At 44.2% G+C, this 23,320-nt stretch overlaps 1 protein-coding gene across 3 annotated transcripts; it reads left to right on the top strand.

Annotated features, from left to right (window-relative positions):
• The first annotated feature begins 163 nt into the window (after positions 1–163).
• On the top strand, positions 164–4,681 carry LOC117454957 (putative nuclease HARBI1). 3 transcript variants are annotated; one of them, XM_071204279.1, is made up of 5 exons: positions 164–249; positions 2,206–2,408; positions 3,167–3,997; positions 4,107–4,310; positions 4,403–4,681. In XM_071204279.1, the coding sequence occupies exons 2-4, from the start codon at positions 2,382–2,384 to the stop codon at positions 4,278–4,280; spliced, it is 1,032 nt and encodes a 343-aa protein (XP_071060380.1). In that variant the 5' UTR covers positions 164–249; positions 2,206–2,381; the 3' UTR covers positions 4,281–4,310; positions 4,403–4,681. The 3 variants fall into 3 exon arrangements, with proteins under 3 accessions (XP_071060380.1, XP_033950151.1, XP_033950160.1); XM_034094260.1 differs by lacking the exon at positions 164–249 and having other exon boundaries at positions 2,187–2,408; XM_034094269.1 differs by lacking the exon at positions 164–249 and having other exon boundaries at positions 2,187–2,408; positions 4,414–4,681.
• Positions 4,682–23,320: the final 18,639 nt, after the last annotated feature.

The following is a 23,320-nucleotide window of genomic DNA, read 5'->3' on the forward strand; positions in this document are numbered from 1 at the left end:
TGCTAAAAACTCAATAACTTAGATTATTATTTATAGTTTTGCTGAATAGTTTCATATCCGCTTACCTTAGAAACGTAAAATGCGACGGCAGTGTGCAGATGGGGAGCATGTTAGCTTAGCTTGGTAGCTTCAGCTAGCTCTGTTTACTTCCAGCTCGGTGGCAGCAGGTCCCGCCTCGGCTCCGCCTCTTTGCCCTTATTTGGAGCAGGCTGGAGCAGGCGGGAGTTGAACTCTGACGTCACTGTCGAGGTACCGAATTTAAGGGGGGGGGGTGACGACCCCTGCCTCACTATCTCTGGTGGTGGGCAGAGCTATTTAATAGAAGAGTTACGACACCGGAAGTCCGAAAACGGTTATCGTCACGTGGTTCATGTAGACGAGGGATCGTTCCCCGGAAGTTCATGGCGGGCAATGTGAATGCATTGATAACAGGAGATAGAACTACGATTTTTGGTAATTATTAGTGAATAAAGGTTTTGATTCGCAATATTTATACAACAAATCGATATGTGTATGTATTTACATCAATATGCTTTCAAAAATAAAATCGAATTTGCTAATATTAAGTGATAATATTAGGATTAGTGTGAACAACTAGTTTACATGTTACTAACAGTGCCTTGGTTAAAGAGCCTGTTGCTGTTTATTTATAGCTTTGAATTCTTTCAAATCAATATTATCTTCTTAAACTTGTATGGTAGTCAGGAGGATCACTTGCTAATGTTTATTGATACATTTAGAGGGAGGGGATCTAAAGTAATGCTTTAAAATTCAGATTGGATTCATTTCTACCATTTTATTAAATTCATGGTAGTTTCAGTAATCCCCTGGTAATTGAGGACACAAGTTATCTAAATGACTAATGTCGTCTTTATGGCTTTCAGAAAGGACAGGAGACCGACAGGATATGATGATGATGATGTTAAATGTGTTGCTTTAGGAACATCCATTGCAAATACATGGAATTCAATAAACATAGAAGAGCATATCATGCAGTTTGTCGGTGCCTTTTCCTCCGTGTTGTCCTGGTTTGCTGTGCTGCCTCCTAGTAGCCACCATGGTTTGCTGTGCTGCCTGGGGATGCTCAAATCGCTCAGAGAAAGGAGTACGAATGTACGGCTTCCCCACTGACACAGAGCGGAGGAAAAAATGGCTGGCTCAAGTCAGCAGGATTAATAAAAAACAAAATATGTGATTTATATACAAACACTGCATTTGCACTTTTTCACAAAACGAAAATCACACCATTGGGAGAGCTTAATGTTTTGTTTAATACAAAAAAACAGGGAAAGGCTTGAAAAACACAGAGTTGAGACTCAGGGTGCAGGGTGAGGGTCTCAGTGCAGGTATTCAGGCTCCATTGAACCCCCCTCTGGTTCTTGTGCTGAGAGAGGGAGCAACAGACAGGAGAAAGGGTTATACACACCTATATAGCACACCTATTGCCTTGGGGAGATAACGTGTTTACTTATATAAAACAGTAGTATTAAACGTACCTTGTGTTTTCACTCTCACTTAAGTCCCTATCCCTTTGCCATCAATCCGGAATCAGCTGGGCTGCAACATTATACAGACGGGTAATAATCAACAGAATCACAAGGACACAATATGGCTCTGCTAAAAACACTCACTCTTACACGCACCAAAGCTATATTTATCTAATATTTAACTCCCTCCACCCCCGCATACAATCCCGTTTAGAAGCCCCTCTCCTCTAATTCAACATGTTGGACGAAATGATAGAGAGAACGGAATTTACAATTAAAAGGCTGTTAAACGTGTGTTGCTAACTTGCTTCGGTATGCTAGATTAATCTGTAAACGTTCCCTAAATCTACTAATTTAGGGATAATCCACTGACATCCTTTAATACACATGTTCATTTGAATCAGATGTACTGATAATATCCGCAATATAAATCTTTAAACTTCTTCTTACCTTTAAAAGTCCGTCACGAACGGTGTATTATGCTGCAACTCCACAGCTCTGATAGCCTTGGCGCTAACTTCCGGGGAACGATTGAGAGGCTCCACGATCCGCCATTGCTGTAAAAAAGTGGTCCATTGGAGTGAACGGAGATGTCGTAACTCTTCTATTAAATGGCTCTGGTGGTGGGTATGTGTGTGTGTGGCCCTTTAATGACTCTCCCTCTGTGTGTGCTCACGGGAATTGAGGACACCTGGCGGCTGGAGCTAGCCGGATAAAGGACTGGACCGGATCTCGCTCTCTCTCTGGCAGGAGGACGCAACGTGAAGGGCATCCACGACCAGCTGACCTCTTGTTTTCGCCTGTTTGTGTCCTTCAGCAACAGCCAAATAAACTCTCTTTTTCTATTCACGCCCTCGTTTCTGTCGCGCGTTTGTTGTGGCTGAGAGCCAAGCCATGACAGCTGGGGGCTCGTCCATTCCGGTAAGGTAAGCTAGTGTTGGGAGTTAGTTCATTATTTGTGCGGAGTTTCCCCTGGTAGGTTATAGCGACAGTTCCCTTGGGATCGTTGGGCAGGGTGTTTAATGTTGTGGTGAAAGTGGCTGAAGCCTCGGCTTGGGGGCATGGCCGTGGTCGCAGTATTGTTGCTAGCTTGCTAGTCGCTTTGCTGGGCCAGCGGTCTCCAGTGCATAAGTACCCGCCGCAAGTAACTACATGAAGACTAGGGAGGAGATTAGTTAGCGGGTGTCGTAGTTAGTGGGGGAACTCCAATCATTTATTTTTGCTTTTCGTCTCAGTGTAAACTCCGGTGTTGTGTGATAGTATGGCGGATGTAGACGCATTTATCAGGGCTCCATCTCAGGAAGCCCTTGGCAATTTCTCAATGGAGCAGCTGCTCGTTATTGCTGAACATTTCTCGGTGGAAATCGTCGGCGATAAGAGGCTAAAAAGCACTATAAAAGACTCTATTGTGTTGGCACAAACACAGAATATATGTATGCACTGTATTTTTAGCTAACAGTAATGTTATTAGCATAATAGTGATACACATTTTATTTCAGGTTGAGTATAGCTTGAGTGTATATATATATATATATATATATATATATATTTGTGTGTGTGTATATATATCAATAAACATATATATATATATAAACATGTCAATAGATATATGTATAAACATAGAACAAAAATGCTGTTCACTTATTTAACCCTTTTTTCTCAACCTTTCCCTCTACCAGCCAAGGCCCCTGTATTGCAGGATCAACCTAAGCATCCCTGTCCTGGACAGGTTTTTTAATGACCAGGACACACGCCCTGATTTCAGGCTGAGCAGGGAGTCCCTGAAGGTGCTGCTGGAACTCCTGGGTCAGGACAGGAGACATGGATGGGGGACCACAATTGAGACTCTGGTGTTTCTGTTCTGGCTGGCAAGTGGGGCATCATGCAGGGTGGTCTCCAGAGTTTTTGGGATGCCTAGATCCACGGTACATCGGATTGTCCACAGAGTGACTGAGGAGGTGGTGGCCATTTGCCACCAGGTCATCCACCTCCCCAGGACAGCAGAAGACCTGGAGGCTGTGTCGCGTGGGTTCGCAGGGCTGGCCAGACACAGAGCCTTCAGAAAAGCTGCTGGAGCAATCGACGGCTGCCATGTCCGCATCGTGCCACCAAGCGGCCCTGATGGTCACTGCTATAGAAACAGAAAACTGTTCAGCTCCATTTTGCTGCAGGCTGTTTGTGACCATCAGGGCCGCTTCATCGACACGTACGTGGGCTGGCCTGGGTCAGTCCATGACTCTAGAGTGCTCCGCCACAGCCCACTCTATCGGCAGGCACTCTACCCTCCTCCAGGGCACTTTATCCTCGCAGACGGGGGGTACCCCTGCCTCCAATATCCACTCCCCCTCATCACTCCATACAAACGGCCGCTGCAAGGTGTGGGACCCCAGCGCTTCAACAGCCATCACTCCCGGGCACGCTCCATCGAGCGTGCCTTCGGGGTGATGAAGACACGATTCAGGAGTATCTTCCTGCAAGCGCTGGAGGTGCACCACACCTTCGTTCCTCAAGTAAGTAATCACCCATTAGGACATTTTGATAATACTGAAGAGTAGATCTAACATGAGGTATTACATATATATATATATTTATATATTTCTGCCAATTTTTAAATTTCAGATCATAACAGCATGTGCCGTCCTCCACAACATCTGTATTGGGGCCGGCGACATCATGGCCCCAGAAGAGGACACTGTGGAGGATGTAGCGGAGGATGAGGGAGAATGTGTTGGAGGCAGTCAGTGGTGCTCCTTGGCGGGACCAACTGTCTGCGGAGGTGTCTGCCCTGGATGAGGTTCCTGGTGACCACAATTATGTGTAAAGGTATGTAAAACAATTGACGAGCTGTGATAAAATAACCGTGTGCAATATTTATATACATCTTTTGTTCTTATCTGCTGCTGAAAACATCTTAGTGACATGGCAGCCGTCGATTGCGTCCGCCCTGCGAACCCTAGCCCTAAGGGACAATCCGATGTACTGTGGAGAGAAGCATCCCCAACAGCTCTGGAGACCACCCCAAATGAAGCCCCACCCACCATCAGAGGCCACCAGGGTCCTAATTGTGGCAGCCAGGTCCAGCAGCACCACCTGGGACTCCCTGCTCAGCCTGAATGTGTATATAGTTTAAATGTTGTTTTATTTGTATGTTGTTTCATTTGTATGTTGTTCCATCAAATAAATTATAAGTTTCATATTGCTCATTACATTTATTTATTTATCAACTAATTTTTCTGTTAAGGTTCTCCCTGTTCTCCTCCCTCTGCTGCTTCATATCCTCTCTGATGAGGTCCATTAGCCCATCCTTTCTATTCCTTTTAGGCCGGGATGGCCCTGCCTCAACCTGATCCTCTTCCTCGTCCTCCTCTTGGTCCGCCACTGCTGAACTTGGCCGTGGCGTGTCCTCTGGAATAGAGGATATTAGGACAGGCGGGCAGATAGAGGGCCTCTGTCCTAATATCTCATCCATTTGGACAAACCACGGCCCAGTTGCAGTAGTGGGTTTCCCACCGACTCCCTCTCCTGACCCTGGGTATTTGCAATCCTAAAGGCAGAGTAAAACAATCATGGCATTACAAAAAAAAAAAACCAGCAGATAAACAAATGTCAGCAAATGTGTTTATTAACTTGTAAAACTCACATACTTTATATCTTTTTTTAAGATTGTCCCACTTCTTCTTAGCTTGCAGGGGAGTTACACTTCCCTGCAAGCCCATATCTTCCAAAACCGTCCTAATCACAGAGAGAATAGTACAACATCTAGTATTATGAATATAACAATGTCACAACTAAGGATACACACTTAGGAAGAAATCTTCTTTTTCTTTTTTAATCGTGGCATGGAGACATCCCCAGTGCTTGAATTGAAATAAAAAAAGGTGCCAGTACTCTAAATCAGCAACTGTTTCAAGTACATTTTATGTATACAGCCCAAAAACAAGAATTTGGCTCAGGTCTTTACAATCTGTACAACATACGACTCCCTCTATCCTTATCCTCATATCTTTGATTCAGTAATTAAAAAGATACTACTATAATATAATATTACTACTGGGTGGGTGTTGCAACTAAGCATAAACACAACAAATATGCGTACCCAGATGCGTCATGAGGTGCCGGTACGCAGTAAGAACTAACGGTAAGCAGATGGGTAAAAATCAGAAGTCCCGGTACTAGACAATATTAGTTGTTATATTAGAATGGAGTGTATGAAATGAGGGATGATTCATAAAATAAGAACGATACAAACTGGATATTGTGCCTTACCTCCAAGCGATGCTCGCGGAGAATTTGGCCCCGGTGAAGAGGGATTCATTCTCCCCTCGCATTTGGATGAATTGAGCAGTCTGCTCCTTGCTCCCTATCAAAACAAATGTTTGCAGTAAGATTTGTATAACAAAAGCAGTTAAATAAATAAATTAGCTTTATAATTAATCCCAACAATATGAAAACCATGGTTCTGGTTTACAACATGTCGAAATATTTTCACTTCATATTATATTATGTATACAAAGAAGACATCTCCAATCGCCCGTATCTTAAAATAAAACAGTTAAATCGGTTTACTGTTTCATGTCGTTTACTATTTGGGTGAGTTGAAACCCTATACTTATATTTAAAAACAAATCCGGCTCCCGCCGAAGCTTCAGCCGTTGCCGTCCCGTTAGAAGCCATTTATTTTTAAATAACTCATTCGTCACCGTCGCCCATTGCATCCTGGGATATTATACACCGCAGAGTGTACATCAGATGTATCCTCAAAATCTGGGAATAGAAGGCTGCATTTGTGGGCTGCATTCGGAGGAGTCTTTTTTTTTAATTGGGACAGCCTTCGTGACGCATGCGGTCTTCGAATGCATCCTCAGGAGGATGCGGCCGCTGAATTGGGACACAGCCAACGTCTTTCTATGGTCAGAGATGGTGCGGCGTTGGGTGAGCGGCACGGGGAACTGGTGCCCAGGTCTCCTCATCGGTTCCATGCTAACAACTTGCGCTTGTTACCGCACTTTAATGAAAGTGATCCTGACACTTTTTTGTTGCTTTTTGAACAGGTAGCTAAGGCTAGGGATTGGCTGGATGCAGACTGTGCCCTGATACTTCAGTGTGTGCTCACAGAAAGAGCACAGTCCGCATATTCCGCGTTATGTCTGGAGGATAGCTCTAGCTATGTTAAAATAAAATTGGCGGTGCTTAGAGCATATGAACTCGTTCCTGAGGCTTATCGACAGCGTTTTAGGTCCTTGGAGAAAAAACAGGGTCAAACATATGTGGAAATGGCGAGGGATTTGTCTGTTCATTTTAAACGTTGGTTAACTGCTCTGGACATCACATATTTTGACAATTTGGGTGAACTCATGATTTTGGAACAGTTCAAAAACATTCTTCCTGACAACATTGCTACTTATATAACAGAACACAGGGTTACTTCGGTGTCCGAAGCTGCGGTGGCAGCGGATGAGTTTGTGTTACTTCATAAGGGCAGGTTCGGGGGGCGCGCTGGAGCTCTACCTGTTTTTGAAGGAAGTAGAAGGGCTGTTGAGGTTGGTTCATTGGGGATGGATCCAAAGAAAGTGGCTTGGGAAAAATCTGAGGATACTTGTAACTATTGTCGTGAGAAAGGCCATTGGAAACCAGAATGTCCGGCGCTTAGAGCAAAATCCAAGGGAGGAAGATTTGTGGGTAAACCAGTTGCATTAGCTGTTCCGGTGAAAAGCTGCTGTGTTGACGAGGTGCTTACGGACCACTTATGGGGATCAGAGGTTTTGGCGTCCTATGCTCCTTTTATAAGAGAGGGCTTGGTGTCATTGGTAGGTAGCAATGTCAGAGTTCCAATTCAAATTTTGAGGGATACCGGTGCATTTGACTCCTTTATCGTTGACTCTGTTCTGCCTTTGTCTGAGGAAAGTGACACTGGTGACACGGTTCGGAGTCGGGGATGGGATTAACAGTTTTCCCTGTTCCTGTTCATAAGATGTATCTTGACTGTGACCTTGTTAAAGGGGAGGTAGCTATTGGTGTATGCCCAGCTTTTCCAATCAAGGGGATACATTTCATTCTGGGTAACGATTTGGCAGGTGGTAGAGTCTGGGCTGATGTTCCCTCTGTGTTGTTAGTCACTGGTGGTCTGATTGAGTCAGGATCTGAGAAGCGCTCTACAGTGGTGCCAGACGTCACGGCCTCGTGTGTGATCACACGTGCTAGGGCCAAAAGGGATCATGACTTGCTACCAGAGTCAACTGACTCAGTGGAGGTTCCATCTTTGTCTGAGTTTTCGGTATTACTTACACACCATGAGGTGGGAGAGGAGCAACGTCAGGATTCTTCGTTGAAAGACCTTTTTGACTGTGTTGCGCCAGTTGCAGAGGGGGAAAACGCTTCAAGTGGATACATGTTGCATAATGACTTGTTGTTTAGAAGATGGGGTCCTGTGGCTGTTGATGGTGGGGGAACTGAGGTTTTCCAGCTGGTGGTGCCAACTTAGTTTCGTCCTTTGGTCCTGAAAGTCGCACATGATGAGTGTGGACACTTTGGGGTTCGGAAAACATATGTGAACATCCTGAAACACTACTTTTGGCCACGTCTAAAGAGAGATGTGTCGCAATATATTAGAACACGTCATGTGTGTCAGCTAACAGGTAAACCAAACCAGAAGATCAAACCAGCACCACTACAGCCGATACAAGTGGTAAGTGAACCGTTTACACATCTCATTGTGGATTCTGTGGGCCCTTTACCGTGTTCAAAGTCTGGTTGCAAATATCTGCTGACTGTGATGTGTCAAACCACTAGGTATCCAGCGGCTTATCCTTTGAGGTCGATTACAACTAAGGCTGTGGTTAAGGCTTTGTCACAGTTTATTTCAATATTTGGTATTCCTAAGGTCGTCCAGAGTGATCAAGGCTCTAATTTTTCGTCTCACATGTTTGCTCAGGTGTTGAAGCTTTTGAAGATTAAGAAGAACCAGTCAACAGCTTACCACGCTCAAAGCCAGGGTGCCTTGGAAAGGTCTCACCAGACATTGAAATCCTTGTTACGTGCTTACTGTACTGAGCTAGATGGAGACTGGGAGGAAGGTCTTCCTTGGTTGATGTTGGCTGCAAGCAGGCCCGGACTGGCCATCGGGAGGACCGGGAGGTTTCCCGATGGCCTGGCCTGTTAAGTGGCCTGCTGGCCTGGCGATTTTCCTTTTTTTTTAATGTATTGTGAACGCAACGCTGCGCAAATGTGGGTCTGCCTTACACAGGGTGCTGTCTGTCCACACATGATGTGGCCTGCCGACAGGGCTGTCCCTCCCTACAGGCTGATCACACACACTGCGTGGGGCCTCACCTCGCGGAGGGGGCCTCACCTCGCGGAGGGGGCCTCACCTCGCGGAGGGGGCCTCACCTCGCGGAGGGGGCCTCACCTCGCGGAGGGGGCCTCACCTCGCGGAGGGAGCCTCACCTCGCGGAGGGAGCCGCAAATACGGCGCACCTATGCGCTTATGCGGCGCATAGTGTGGCGCGGCACGGTTGCGAGGCTCAAACTGTTTGGTCACCATTTATGTAAACCCATATTTCCATTTGAGGGGGGAGTGATTAGTAAAATATGCATGAATAAAAAGAAAGAAGGTAAGATACACTTGTAAAACTTGTTGAGAGCTAAAACTAGTCTTTGCTGCTGCCTCAAAGAGGAGCAGGGAGGAGAGGAGGGAGACAGGGGAGTCTGATTCAGGAGCACAGACACACTCACAACTATAAATGAACCAAAAATAAATAAATAAACAACTTTCAGTGTTTTTCATATGTTATTGGTTATGGCCATGATTTTATGATTATTGAAATGTATACAGTTCTGTTTCATATGGGTGTTCCAGGTGTAGTCTCTTTATTTTCCCCTCAAAATACACCAGGTTGATGCATTAAACTCCAACATTTTAAAATAAATCTTACCGGGGGGGGGGGGGGCATGCCCCCAGACCCCCCTAGAGGATTTGAGGTCCACCCCCACTTAAAATATGTTCACATGGATAGGTTCCCAAATACATTTGCACATTTTTTTAAATAGTAACCCCTGTCCATATGTTTATTATTGGGTAGATTTAAACTATAAAGCTATCACTATGGGAAGCTACGCTGTAAATATTTACAAATAAATCCAGCAGAATGGCAACTGGTAGTGGCCTGGCTGGGTGTATAATTCCCGGCCTGACTTATTGTCCCAGTCCGGCCCTGGCTGCAAGGGAGGCGGTACATGAAGGTACGGGGTTTAGCCCTAATGAGTTGGTTTTCGGACATGCCGTACGGGGTCCCTTGGCAGTGCTGAAAGAGGGTTGTGTTGACACTGAGCCACCACGTAGCTTGGTGGATAATGTGAATGGCTTCAGACGTCGTTTGGGTGTTGCTTTGAGTATGGCACGGGAAAAGCTGTCAGTGTCTCAAAGTAAAATGAAGAAGTTCTATGACCGTCGTTCGGCACGACAGGAGTTTAATCCAGGTGACCAGGTTCTATCACTTATGCCTATTGTTGGTTCCCCATTTCAGGCTAAGTATTCGGGTCCGTACACTATCATTGAGAAAACTTCTGACCTAAATGATGTTGTGGCAACACCAGGACGAAGGAAGACCAAACGCCTCTGTCATGTAAATCTTCTGAAACCCTACCACAAGCGGGAGGTGGAAAAGGATAAAGTGCAGCCGGCTGTTGTGGTGACACATGGTTTGACGCATGAGGGAGATATAGTGCCCGAACCTGATGATAGTTTGCTCTGTGGTCGTTTGAGAAATTCGGAATCGCTAGTTAATTTAGACGGTTTGTTGTCTCATTTGGCGGCATCAAGACGTGAGGAACTATCAGCATTGGTACACAAATATCTGTGTCTGTTTGGAGACACTCCTTCGCAAACTGACTGGGCTGAGCATGATATTGATGTTGCGGACGCTCAGCCGATTAAGCAACATTGTTATCGCATGCCACCAGTTAAGCGCAGTCGGTTGGATGCAGAGATTAATTACATGTTGGAGAATGAAATTGCTGTCCCATCAGCATCTAGTTGGGCGTCTCCATGTATGTTGGTGCCAAAGCAGGATGGGACACCTAGATTCTGTACTGATCTAAGAAAAGTGAATGCGGTGACAAAATCAGACTCTTTTCCTTTGCCACGGATGGATGACTGTATAGATCAGGTGGGGTCTGCAAAGCATGTTAGCAAATTTGATTTGCTTAAAGGGTATTGGCAGGTCCCCTTGTCTAAGCGGGCACAAGAAATAGCAGCATTTATCACACCATCTGGACTTTATTCATATAAGGTAATGCCGTTTGGGTTAAAAAATGCTCCTGCTACATTCCAACGTTTGATGAATCGCGTGGTGTCGGGTTTAGAGGGCTGTACGGTGTATCTAGACAATTTGGTAATTAGCAGTGATACTTGGACTGCTCATGTTCAGCGCATCGAGATGTTGTTTGAACGGTTGGCGGAGGCACATCTGACTATTAATTTGGCCAAATGTGCCTTTGCAAAGGCCACAGTGACATACCTTGGTCATGTGGTGGGTCAGGGTTGTGTGGCTCCAGTTCTGGCCAAGGTCAGAGCAATATCTGAATACCCACAGCCCACAACCAAAAAGGAACTCCAGAGATTTTTGGGTATGGTGGGTTACTACAGGAGGTTCTGTGAAAAATGTTCCACTACAGTGTTTCCTCTGACGGAACTTCTTAGGGCTAAGGTAAAATATACTTGGTCGGTCGACTGTCAGAGAGCGTTTGATAGTGTTAAGTCTCTGTTGTGCTCCTCTCAGGCGTTAGCGGCTCCATGTTTTGATCGTCCTTTTAGTCTCCAAGTAGATGCAAGCCAGGTGGGAGTCGGTGCGGTTCTGCTCCAGGTTGACAAGGGGGGGGGGTGGAGAGACCCGTCAGTTTCTTTTCAAAGAAACTTAACAGTTACCAAAGGAATTATTCGGTGATTGAGAAGGAAGCGTTAGCACTCATTTGGGCGTTGCAGCATTTCACTGTATATGTGGGAACAGGAGGACCAATTTTGGTTTACACAGATCACAATCCCCTGACCTTTTTGCATTCAATGAAGTGTCCCAACCAAAGGCTGACGAGGTGGTCTTTGTTTCTTCAGGCTTACAACCTTGATGTCAGGCACATGAGGGGATCCGACAATGTTATTGCTGACGCACTGTCACGTGCTCCATGGCACTAAGTAGTTGTTAGATTGACCTTGATGTGTATATATATTGACTGTCATACTGTGATAAATCTTTCTCGCTCTGCCCATGTTTTTTAAAGTGCTTCTCAGATACTGGTGTTGCTAAAGGTGTGGCGGGGTGCTGAAGGCGAGGATTGCTGTGTGAAGGTGGTGTATTTCATTGGGGTTCTGGGGGAGTGCCATATGTGTGGTTTTGTTTTCCATGACTGGTACCGAATTTAAGGGGGGGGGGGGGTGTGACGACCCCTGCCTCACTATCTCTGGTGGTGGGTATGTGTGTGGCCCTTTAATGACTCTCCCTCTGTGTGTGCTCATGGGAATTGAGGACACCTGGCGGCTGGAGCTAGCCGGATAAAGGACTGGACCGGATCTCGCTCTCTCTCTCTCTCTGGCAGGAGGACGCAACGTGAAGGGCAGCCACGACCAGCTGACCTCTTGTTTCGCCTGTTTGTGTCCTTCAGCAGCAGCCAAATACACTCTCTTTTTCTATTCACGCCCTCGTTTCTGTCGCGCGTTTGTTGTGGCTGAGAGCCAAGCCTATTACATGCACTAAAACCTATATACAAAGCTACAGGAAAAGGAAACCCCCAAAACTCTTTAGCTGAGCATAAAGAGTTTATATTATCATGAAGGTAACTCACTTTTGGAAAGATCACCATGTTAACAAATGCTGCATGGCTAACCTGGTCGGGAGTTTTATAATTAAACTGGCTTTGAGGAGAGCTTCTCACTAATCAACGCTTTTGGAAATAGTGTCACTATTCCTACACAATCTTACTTACCTCAGTGGCAGAACTTTGAGAGGTTTACTTTGGAGGGAGAGACTGTATAGAGACTGAATTAATGAGAGATATAGATTCTCAGCTGAGGGAACATCAGTAATGCCACTGAATTAAGCTGTGCAATAACAGGAGTGTTAGCAATTGGCATTGTTTTTTTGTTTCAGGAACTATTCATCTATTATTTTGACCTCCTTCATCCATGAACAACTTTTATTTGCCTTTTACACCTAAAAGTACGAACCAAAGTTTGTGTTTTTGTGTACAACATGTATTACATTGCATACATTTGATCGAGTTAGTTAGTAGTCCAATTGCACAAAATAACTTGACATGACATATCTACGTCCTGTCATCATTAGGTATGAGCTGTGTCTTCTTGAAGCGCTCGATTGGTTGTAGACAAGGTCTTCCTTCTTAGAACTTTACAGGTCTGGAGGAGATGCATTGCTTGTTCAGAAACAAAAACCTTTAAATTTAGTACCCTTTGACAACTTTAATGTTCATTTTTCTCTGCACAACTTTACCTTAACCTAGTCAAATACTAGGCTGAGATATGTTTCTTTTATAACATGATTATCAGGCTTGGAATTTCGTCATTTTAGGAGCAAGGCCATTTGGCCTTTGGTTTCACACATTTTTGTAGGGAACAAAGGTCATTGAGGGAAACATTTGGATTTGGAGCTTACAAATAAATTCTATTCTTCACTTTCTGATAAGAAAAACATACAAATGACATGAAAAAAAGAAAAAAATCACTTTTTTAATATCAATAATGTCAAACATTATATCATATAGGCCTATGCCTCCTTAGTATTAACGTATATACAATGAAATACTACTCCCATTCACAAATCCTAAATCAAATCAAAAAATCTTAAATTCTATTAATGTGTATCAAATATATTCCATTTCAGAGCAGAAGTACGGAGCCCTGGAGTACGGAGCCCTGGAGGGTTCATAGAGAGAAAAATAAATAAAACGTGGCCACGCTTTAGTAACTCGTGCGCACGCTTTAGTAACTCGTGCGCACGAGTTACTAAAGCGTGCGTACGAGTTACTAAAGCGTGCGCACGAGTTAATAAAGCGTCCGCACCAATTAATAAAGCGTGCGCACGAGTTACTAAAGCGTGCGCACGAGTTACTAAAGCGTGCGCACGAGTTAATAAAGCGTGGCCTCGTTTTGTGTGTGTGTGGGCATTTGTTTATGATAGTATCGTTCGTTCCGGTGCACTCCGGCAGGACTATAGCACATCGAGATTAAGATTAAACGAATTTCTTTCACTTGGGAATACACATATAACTATGGAGAACCAGATTTGTGTAAATTACTGTTCGTGGTAATTTGAAAACAAATGCCGGGGGTGTCGGACACACACGAACACTCACACACAGAGCGGAGCTGAGCGCACACACACACACACACGCACACACACACACACACACACACACACACACACACACACACACACACACACACACACACACACACACACACACACACACACACACACACACACACACACACACACACACACACACATCATGCGCCCCGGTGACAGGACATCTCCTACATTAAACGAGGGGGAATACTCTGGTAGTTCGATGTGTGTAGAGGTGTGTGTGGTTAAACGTAGCAGCCTCGATCTCTATTCAGCGGTTCTAATGCAAGTGAAGAAACGCAGTGAAGTAAACAGTAAAAGGCACCGCTCTTTGCAGCTGGTGCTGCTCTTCTCAGATTCTGCTGAATTACACATTACTGCCTCCAGTGCCCTGTACGACGAAGCCAGTTCAACAGACCCTGGATATGTTTGATTTACCCGGCTTAACTAACCCTAACAAACGCGATGTCGCTAAGCGGTCCTACGAAGCTGGTTATCAACTCAGCAAATCAACCAGGGTTTCTCTGTCCGGTTGAGAGTGCGTTCACGTGAAAGGGACGGGGTTACCAACATTTGACCAATCACAAACATGGAGACGCGTGCTGACAGCGCAGCGTCATACTTCATGAATGAATAGTGTAAATAGCAAATCCTGCTTCGTAGTACAGGCCACTGGTGCCACAGAGATTTCATAAAGTGAAGGATGTTTTCCTTCTATAAAACAGCTGTGGGCAGCAGATCTGTGAGTCAGGAATCCCTCAATTTAAATAAAACGAGGCCATGCTTTATTAACTCGTGCCCACGCTTTATTAACTCGTGCGAACGAGAAAGTAAAACGTGGCCACGTTTTATTTATTTTTCTCTCAATGAACCCTCCAGGGCTCCGTACAGAAGAAACAGCCTTCAAGGGTCAAACTCTGCACATACATCATTCAGCAGTGCACAGTACATTCAACTGTATGAACATGCAATACTTTGAAATGCAAAAGTGTGTGTGTGTGTGTGTGTGTGTGTGTGTACGAGAGTCTCTTTAATACATTTGTTCAACTCGAGCGTCACATTCGCCTGACGCGTTCTCGCGGTAGCCAATCAGCAGTGAGGATCTCAGTTGAATCAGAAAACCAAAACATCAGCCGTTTGCTGTTAGCAACTGGACACAAGTTAAACATGAACAAAACACAGACTGTCTTTGTCATGGCATTTTATATATAGCCCAGAATTTTGAAGTTGTTGACCCGGGGGGTGCCAGTGGAGCACGCTCAGGTACTGCGGAGCACATAAAGCTTAGCAGACTCTTCACGCTAACGAAGGATAACTTCTTCTTCAGGGCAGGGAAGGCTACGCAGTATGCAGTCTACTGTCCCACAGCTGCTGCCTCTCTGTTGGGGGGGGGGGGGGGGTGCATGTACTGTGAAGTTGCCAGAGACTCGCAGAGGGGCTACTGCTGCGGAGCGCATAAAGCAGACTCTTCACGCTATTGAAGGATCACTTCTTCTTCAGGGCAGGGAAGGCTACTCAGTACACAGTCTACTGTCCCACAGCTGCTGCCTCTCTGTTGGACTCCGGTACTGCACATTAATAATAATAATATATTGTATTTCTATAGTGCTTTTCTTGAACCCAAAGACGCTTTACATTTGGGAGGGAGGGTAGACAAACAAAACAAAAACAAAGACAAAGCCAAAAAGAAACAAAACAAAACAGAAAAGCAGTCAGGAGGAAGTTGATTGAGAGGGGGGGGGGGGCTTATGGATACAGAGTTGAAGAGGTGGGTTTTGAGGCGGGACTGGAACAGGGTGAGGGACTCAGACTCACGGAGGTATTTGGGGAGGGAGTTCCAGAGCTTCGGGGCTGCCACAGAGAAGGCTCTGTCCCCGAAGCTCCGGAGTTTGGCCTTGGGGATGGAAAGCAAACCGGCTGAGGTGGATCTGAGGGACCGGGGTGGTTGGTAGATGATGAGGAGGTCAGTGAGGTAGGGGGGGGGCCAGATGGTGGAGGGCTTTGAAAGTGAGGACCAGGAGTTTGTAGTGGATGCGGTGTGAAACGGGGAGCCAGTGGAGTTCTTTGAGGACCGGGGTGATGTGATGTCATGATTTGGTGAGGAGTCTGGCGGCTGCGTTCTGAACACGCTGGAGTCTATTGAGGGATGTAGTGCTGATGCCGTAGAGGAGTGAGTTGCAATAGTCAAGGCGGGAGGAGATGAAGGCGTGAATGAGTCGCTCAGCTGCAGGGCGGGTGAGAGAGGGACGGAGTTTGGCAATATTACGGAGGTGGACAAATGAGGTTTTTACAACTTGACGGATGTGGGGCTCGAGGGAGAGGGTGAGGGTCAAATATAACGCCATGGTTGCGTGCCTGGGTGGAGGGGGAAACAGGGGTGCCATCAATGGTGACTGTCAGGTTGGGGGTTTTGCTGAGGGTGGATATGGAGCCGATGAGGAGGAGTTCATTACATTAGGAGTTCACATTACTCACGAGACGTTGTATACAAAAAAAGTGGGGGGCGAACGCACTGACCACTCCGCCAACGCCACAGTCACCGCCATGCGGGCTGGATGAGAATGTCTGGCAGGCTGGATGTGGCCCGCGAGCCGCCAGCTGATGGGCAATGAGCTACAGGTTAGTTTAGCCTGATCGATCCGATCTCCATTCGGAAAACACGCATTTTAAAAGGTTTTTCGCCTGTCGTCTTGTCTGCACACTTGTCAAAGCATTCATTCCTATTTTTTACTAACCGTTATCAGTATTTTGTTACTTCGGCATTATTTTGAAACGTGTATTACAATTAAATCACGGTAAAATATGTTCATTTTGTTTTAGTTGGTTTCTACCAAAGTATTTACATGGATATAAGCCCCGCCCCCTTCCAGCGATTAGAGCAATGCAAAAATGTGCATCGTGTCCGTGTGAACGGCCATGGCCGTCATGGCCACCATGAAATTCCTGCCTTGATGATGATGATGATAGCCTACCAGGATTCCCTGTAATTGTTACGAAAGTCAGAACCATCGATTTAAGCAATCATACACGAGAGGCCAGGTCAGTACAGGCGTACGGACCTCGGCGCAAGCGCCTCGGTCCTGCCGCAGTACTGTCGCAGTACTGTCGTACCAATAATGACATTCAAGAACGGCCTCAAGTGTATGATTGCGATTCTATAACACAAACTATCATTGTAATCAACAATATCGTAAAATAATTTCATAATGTGGGCCAATTTGCTCCCAAACCTACACTTTCTGCTTGAGTTAATCTCCTTCAGAAAGTAGTTCCTATAAAGTAGTTCCCTTGGTAACGCTAGCCGATCAATCGAACACTCCTGCTTCCCCGCTTACAGTTATTGATATAATTATAGTAAATAATATATTATTAACCAATTTATTGAAAACAATTCATTGACAACAATTCTTGAATTAGGCTATTTATTTATTTATTTATTTACATATTTAACATTTTGGCTTCAGAATGAAGGTGGAAGTTCATGCTGCCATTAAAAGTGCAATTTTTGAAACAGCTCTCCATGAACTCCATGCCAGACTTTTTTGCAGGTGGTGCTGTGGTGTTCACGGGTAGGTTATCGGAAGAGCTTTCCTCCAGTGGCCGTTTCATGGCGTGTCCGGGCCGGCGAAAAGCGCGTTGCTCCACATCTTTCTGTTGTCCAGAGATGGAGCCCAGTAGCTGCGAAGCGATGACTCATTTGTATGCCCGCTAACGGACATGATTTCTCTGGCCTCCAACCCTGCCTCCGCCAGCCGCTGGATGCAGGTGCTTCTGCTTTCTTGTTCCAGTTCGAAAAGGCCCAACGGTATACCGTTTTTCTCAGACGCGGAGGGATACTAACTTGTTGTGAAAAGGCACGTTCTATTTGACCGTTGTTTGATCGTGGAATCAAACACGCCTATTGACCAATCAGAGAGCTTGATCACACCTATGTGTTATAGAATAAATGCATTCACACTAGAGTGGATAGAACTAAGCATTCAGATTGCTGAGGGTTCTTTATCAAACTGTTAATGCCCTAGCAACCGGATGTCTGCATTTTTTTCAAGAAAGAAAAGGACATAGAGTGGTCGTCCTCCAAATTGGAAGGTCAATGGTTCGATTATCAGAGCCTGCAGACAACCTGTTGATGTGTCTTTGGGTGAGAAACTTAATTCGAAAATGCTGTGAGCGAATGTGAATATTAATCTTCCTGAACAGTTGGTTGTACAGCAACCTCTGCCTGTATGGTTTAGGGTGAGTCTATCTATCTATCTATCTATCTATCTATCTATCTATCTATCTATCTATCTATCTATCTATCTATCTATCTATCCATCTATCTATCTGTATCTGTGTACATGGACAACTCTTACACATCATGCTTGGCTTGTCCTTACACGGAGGCAGATGTTGTATGAAGGAAGCCGGCTTATCTAATAAATTACAGCTCTGGATAAAAAGCAACTGGTGTTTCCTCTGCAATGCTCATACAACACACAAGGCCATTTACAACACAGCATGTCAGTTAGCTAATGTGTGTGTTCCTGTGAATGAAGTATTTTATAAAAAACGATATTTCACTGTGCATACAGTATGTCTCCACCTCCGTCTGATTGGGGTCTGAGTGAACAAATGTGCATATGCTTGCACTGCCAGCGTATACTGTATCATAAAGGTTAGTGCAAAAGTTCTGGGGCTAAGGGACTCACAATTCAGCAGTGAAGCTCTGTGCTTTCACCGCTGCGGTTAGCTCTTTTCCCCATGGAGACCAGCACTCACCGCTGTGTTGCAAAACCCACAGAAGTCTGCATCACCGTATCTTTGTTTCTCATTGGGAAAACAACCCCAATGAAATATGACAGCCTTGGATAAAGTTGTCATGTAAATCCAGGATTGTAGTCTAGCTCAGTGGACTTGAGGAGGGGAGAGTGTTTTCTCTGCTCAATAAGAAATCAATTCTCAATTCTCTGCCTCATTTGTTGCTGCTGGCAAACCCCCATGGATTCTTGAAATCCTTTTTAATAATCGAGCATGAAAAGCCGTGGATAATAGTCTATTATGAGATGTGATTGCAAAAGGGAAGATAAGCTGCTGTAATTGAAATATCATTCACATCACATGAGCTTAAGGAGAACCATGGTAAGATGTGTTGGTGACAGAGACACATCTCATCTCTGCACTGTTTTCATGGGCTGACAGGAAATGAATGAAATCCATAGACCTGTTGGACTCCTGCTAATGTGATAAATCATTTGCCTGATTGACTCATTTATCAAAGCAAGTGTTGTCAAGAAGAAACCAACATGACTTGATAATGAAACCATTGAATAAAAGGCTGACTTTGTAATGGAAGGAAGACAACTAGGTGACAAACTATTATTATATGTGTAGGTCAGTAAACACAATTTCCCCATAACAGGTTAGCCACTTACCTCTTGTGGTATCTATCTATGTAAACAATTATAATTGTATTTGTCAAAGTTTTGAGATACTGTATCTGGGATTTCTGCAGCCACCCTGCTACAGTAGAGTTGTATGGAATAATGTTTTTCGCAAAGCTTAAAATATAATCACACATATTCTTAATAGTGCGTGTGAGGGAATATTTCTGTCTTTACTCCTAGATATTTAACCTTATTGCCTGTTGACGTTAATAACCAACCCTGACTCTGTTATCTCTTTTAAAGAATGTGCTGCTGCACTTATTCTCCGTTTATGACCGGTCAACACTCGGTCACAGAGCCTAAGAGTCAGGCAAGTGATTCAGTGTCTCCAGATGTTGGGGATATATCCAGTGTTCCCAGCTGTTGATTAACTCTCTGTAAACTAGTTAAAAGGTCTATCGAGAGAGAGGCTGGGCAGAATTGATGTGGCAACCCACCCTTGCAGTCAGAACCTCTCGCTGCTGTGACTTGTGATGTGAAATTCTCCGGCCGATACTTGTAATAAACTACCAGTGTTTGACATCAAAGCTCCAACTCTCCTCGTGTCTCTCTGAGTCCTGATTAGGGTTGAGTATCGTTTGAATTTCCACGATTCTGATTCCGATTCCGATTCTACTTTTCGATTCCGGTTCTTTGAGGGGCAGGGTAAAAAAATGATACATGCTTCTTCCACCAAAAAAATTACATTTATTAATGTAACTGTGACCTGAGAACCACTGAAGCTACAACAGTGCAACAGTCCAACTTTTAAAGGAAACCCCCCCCCCCCCCCATTTAAAAACAGTTCTTGTTGAGAAAAAAAAGCATATCTGGGATCATAAAAGGTCATAAAATCATATCATCATATAATCATCATAAGATCATAAAAGGGATCTGCCATCCCTCCACGACCTGCACGCCTCCAGAACCCTGAGGCGGGCAGGGAAGATAGTGGCCGACCCCTCCCACCCTGGACACAAACTGTTGACCCCCCTCGCCTCTGGCAGGAGGCTGCGCTCCATCAGGACCAAAACCTCTCGCCACCTGAATAGTTTCGTCCCCTCCGCTACCGGCCTCTTAAACAAGGACTGACACTTACCTCAGCCACAATGTAGTCTCTATATGCATTGCATTAATGCACACAATGCTCAAATACTGCTTACTGCACATATTCGTATTTCATATTTCATAGTTTATATTCTATAATTCATCCAATAATTGCAATCTATTTCGCTGTACATTTCTGCTCTATTTTATTGCTATTTAACTATATTTTATGACAGTGTCCTTAACGATTTTTTGTTTTATATTATATTTTTTGTTTTCTATGGAGATTCTTTGTTTTATATTTTATGTATGCACCACAACATCAAGTCAAATTCCTCTTATGTGTACCTGGAAATAAACCTGTTTCTGATTCTGATTTTAAGTTATTTTGAGTTTCGTTGGGGCAGCTACAATGGTAGCTTAGTCTTGCCCAATCGATACAATCTCGATTCAGAAAACACACATTTTAAAGTGTTTTGTCTTCCATCTTGTGGACACAAAGCATTAATTCATGGTCTTTACTCATCTGTATTGGTACGTAGTTATCTTCGCATCATTTTGATATAGTATATACTCAGTACTCAAGTTGTAAAAAAAAATCAGGGGGGATGGTGGATTTTATCATATGGGGACATAATTTGTGCTGATAACCCGCAGAGGATGGGAGACCAACCAGCATAAAGATAATTATTATACTCCTAAAACAACATGCATGTTATGGATGTTCAGATACACCTTTCATTGCTCTTGACCAAGGCACCTCAGAATTAGAGTCGGTCCCCGGGCTGCCATGGCACCACTAACATTTAGGGTAAAATGCAGAGGACAATTAGTGCAAAATCTTTTTTTCACTTTAATTTAAAGGGGGGGAGGGGATACAAAAATGTGGTTATAATGGAAGTCTATGGTACAAATCTTGTAGGTTAACAGCCCCTCATTTATTATTCAGATGGATCAGCTGATTATACTAATAATAAAGTCAAAATAGTTTTTAGAATATTTAATTATAGTGTATTTTTTCAAAAAAGCAGTTACTGGTATACGATCAAAACTGGTATCTAAAGAGTTACATTTGTATCGTTATTCATTAAATCATCATGTAAATTAAACACTTCATGAAAATATGGAGGAAAAAAATTGATCCGTCATCATTTTATTGCAGTTCAAATAGAAATATTTTATCTTAACATTCCCAATGTTACTTTTTTTAACAGGGCATTAAGTGAAAATTGAAATTGTTTACACAATATGAAAATATATTAAAAGATTATACAGATAATACAAAATAGGACCAATGTTGTCAATGGCTGCCTACTCCACTCTCCCCCATCTCATATAAGTTTCCAAAGATTTTCATAATCATGTTTTTTGGTCTCAATTTTTCTGGCTCTTGCTTTCGGATTGTTAGCTAAGCAATGGCTTTGAAGCCAAGTCTTGACTGAACTTGTTCAGTGGAGGGCCAACACACTTGATGAAAAGCAAGGCTGACATGCTTTTTACCTCTAGCGAGCTTCGAGTTGTGGTTAAAATATTCATCTGACTAAACCCACGTTCACACTCAGCTGTGGAGATGACCAGAGTGTTCACTGCTTGAAGGAGGGGTTTCAGCTCTTCTGGTGCTGGTGGTATCATTTCATCAACAGTTTTGAGTCTTACCAGTTCGCTAACACGAGAGAAAAACGTAGCTAAACTCCAAACTAAGTTGTTATTGCTGCTTATGTCCATAGATTCCACCTTTGGTGAGTAAAGTAATGAGTAATGACTAAGATTACTGACTCTTGACTTACCTGAAATGTTATTTTTAGTATTTTTAAATATGAAGTCCCTCAGATCGCGTTGTCCTCCTGGTCGCTTGGCCATTGTGATGACTGTTACCTGAGCTTCTGGCATCGATCAAACAGGCACATCACAGCGCTCTGGCGCCCTCTAGGGCACTCGCATAGCATAGCGTCAGTGACAAATGTATGTTGAAATAGCAGTAATACCAGTGCCCAGTTCATTGATAAAATGACATAAGGGATGGAAAGGGGGAATGGCAGTTTTAGAAGGGGGATGATTTTGACCGTTTTTATTTCAGGGGGGATGCCATCCCCCCTCATCCCCCCTCAACTCGAGTACTGTATATACTACTAATCACAACAAAATATGTTACTTTTGTTGTTGTAGGTATCCACATGGAGATAAGACCCGCCTCCTTGCCAGCATGTCTAGTTTGAGTCAGTGACAAGAACAAAAACGAATGATGCCGCGGTAAAACTTGTGCGAGTTACGCAGGGCTAATCTTTGCTTTGCCTCTGGTGTGAACGAACCATAACAGCAATAAAGACTGAATGTAATATAAAATTAGTCAGTGTGATGATTTACCAACTCGAGAGAGCCTTTAGCCAATTTTAGCTTATTTTTTTGGTTTTCTACCACTCTTAGCATTACTTTCAGACGCAGCAACATCGAGTTAAAGCTGTCACAGCTGTTCATCGCCTACCCAGCCAACACAGTCTCACTCCCTGAACGTCCAATAGCGACTCTTGGTCATGGTCCTTTGGCGTGCAGTTGTGACGCGCCGAGTCTCCTTCAGCTTCATAAACGGACGCAAAGAGCTTTCAACTGATTGCAATGTATTCCCATCGGCGGCGGTATTTGACGCTCAGGGAAGCACCGCATTGGTCCATGTCGGCGGCAGTTAAAGGCAATGTGAGCGTCCATTCCCATTTGATAATGGAGAACTGTACATCCGGAAATAAGTATTCTCCTTACTGTCGATAGATTTTACAGTGATATCTGCACTACTCATCAACTAAAAAACACCAGATTATCCTTGTTAATTACACAACATTGATTGGTTTAAATTGTGTACAATGCTTTTGTGTTGTTCCCCTTCGATTCGGAGAAACATTTTTACGGAGTTTAGGATAGCAGAAGACACTACACTACCCATAATCCTCAGCTATCGTTTAGGACTACACCATGTGCTTTCCTTGACAAACCCCGTGATTAGTCCTCAAGCTCTGTGATTGGATGTTGGAGTGGC

The sequence above is a fragment of the Pseudochaenichthys georgianus genome, chromosome 1, assembly GCF_902827115.2.
Source record: "Pseudochaenichthys georgianus chromosome 1, fPseGeo1.2, whole genome shotgun sequence".
In the NCBI taxonomy this organism is placed as follows: Eukaryota; Metazoa; Chordata; class Actinopteri; order Perciformes; family Channichthyidae; genus Pseudochaenichthys; species Pseudochaenichthys georgianus.

Excerpts from the sequence above, each read along its gene's own strand:
- LOC117454957 (XM_071204279.1), top strand. The coding sequence starts at position 2,382 with ATGACAGCTGGGGGCTCGTCCATTCCG. Across the intron at positions 2,409-3,166 it reads CTGGGGGCTCGTCCATTCCG|CCAAGGCCCCTGTATTGCAG; the intron begins GTAAGGTAAGCT and ends TCCCTCTACCAG. Across the intron at positions 3,998-4,106 it reads ACCACACCTTCGTTCCTCAA|ATCATAACAGCATGTGCCGT; the intron begins GTAAGTAATCAC and ends TTTAAATTTCAG.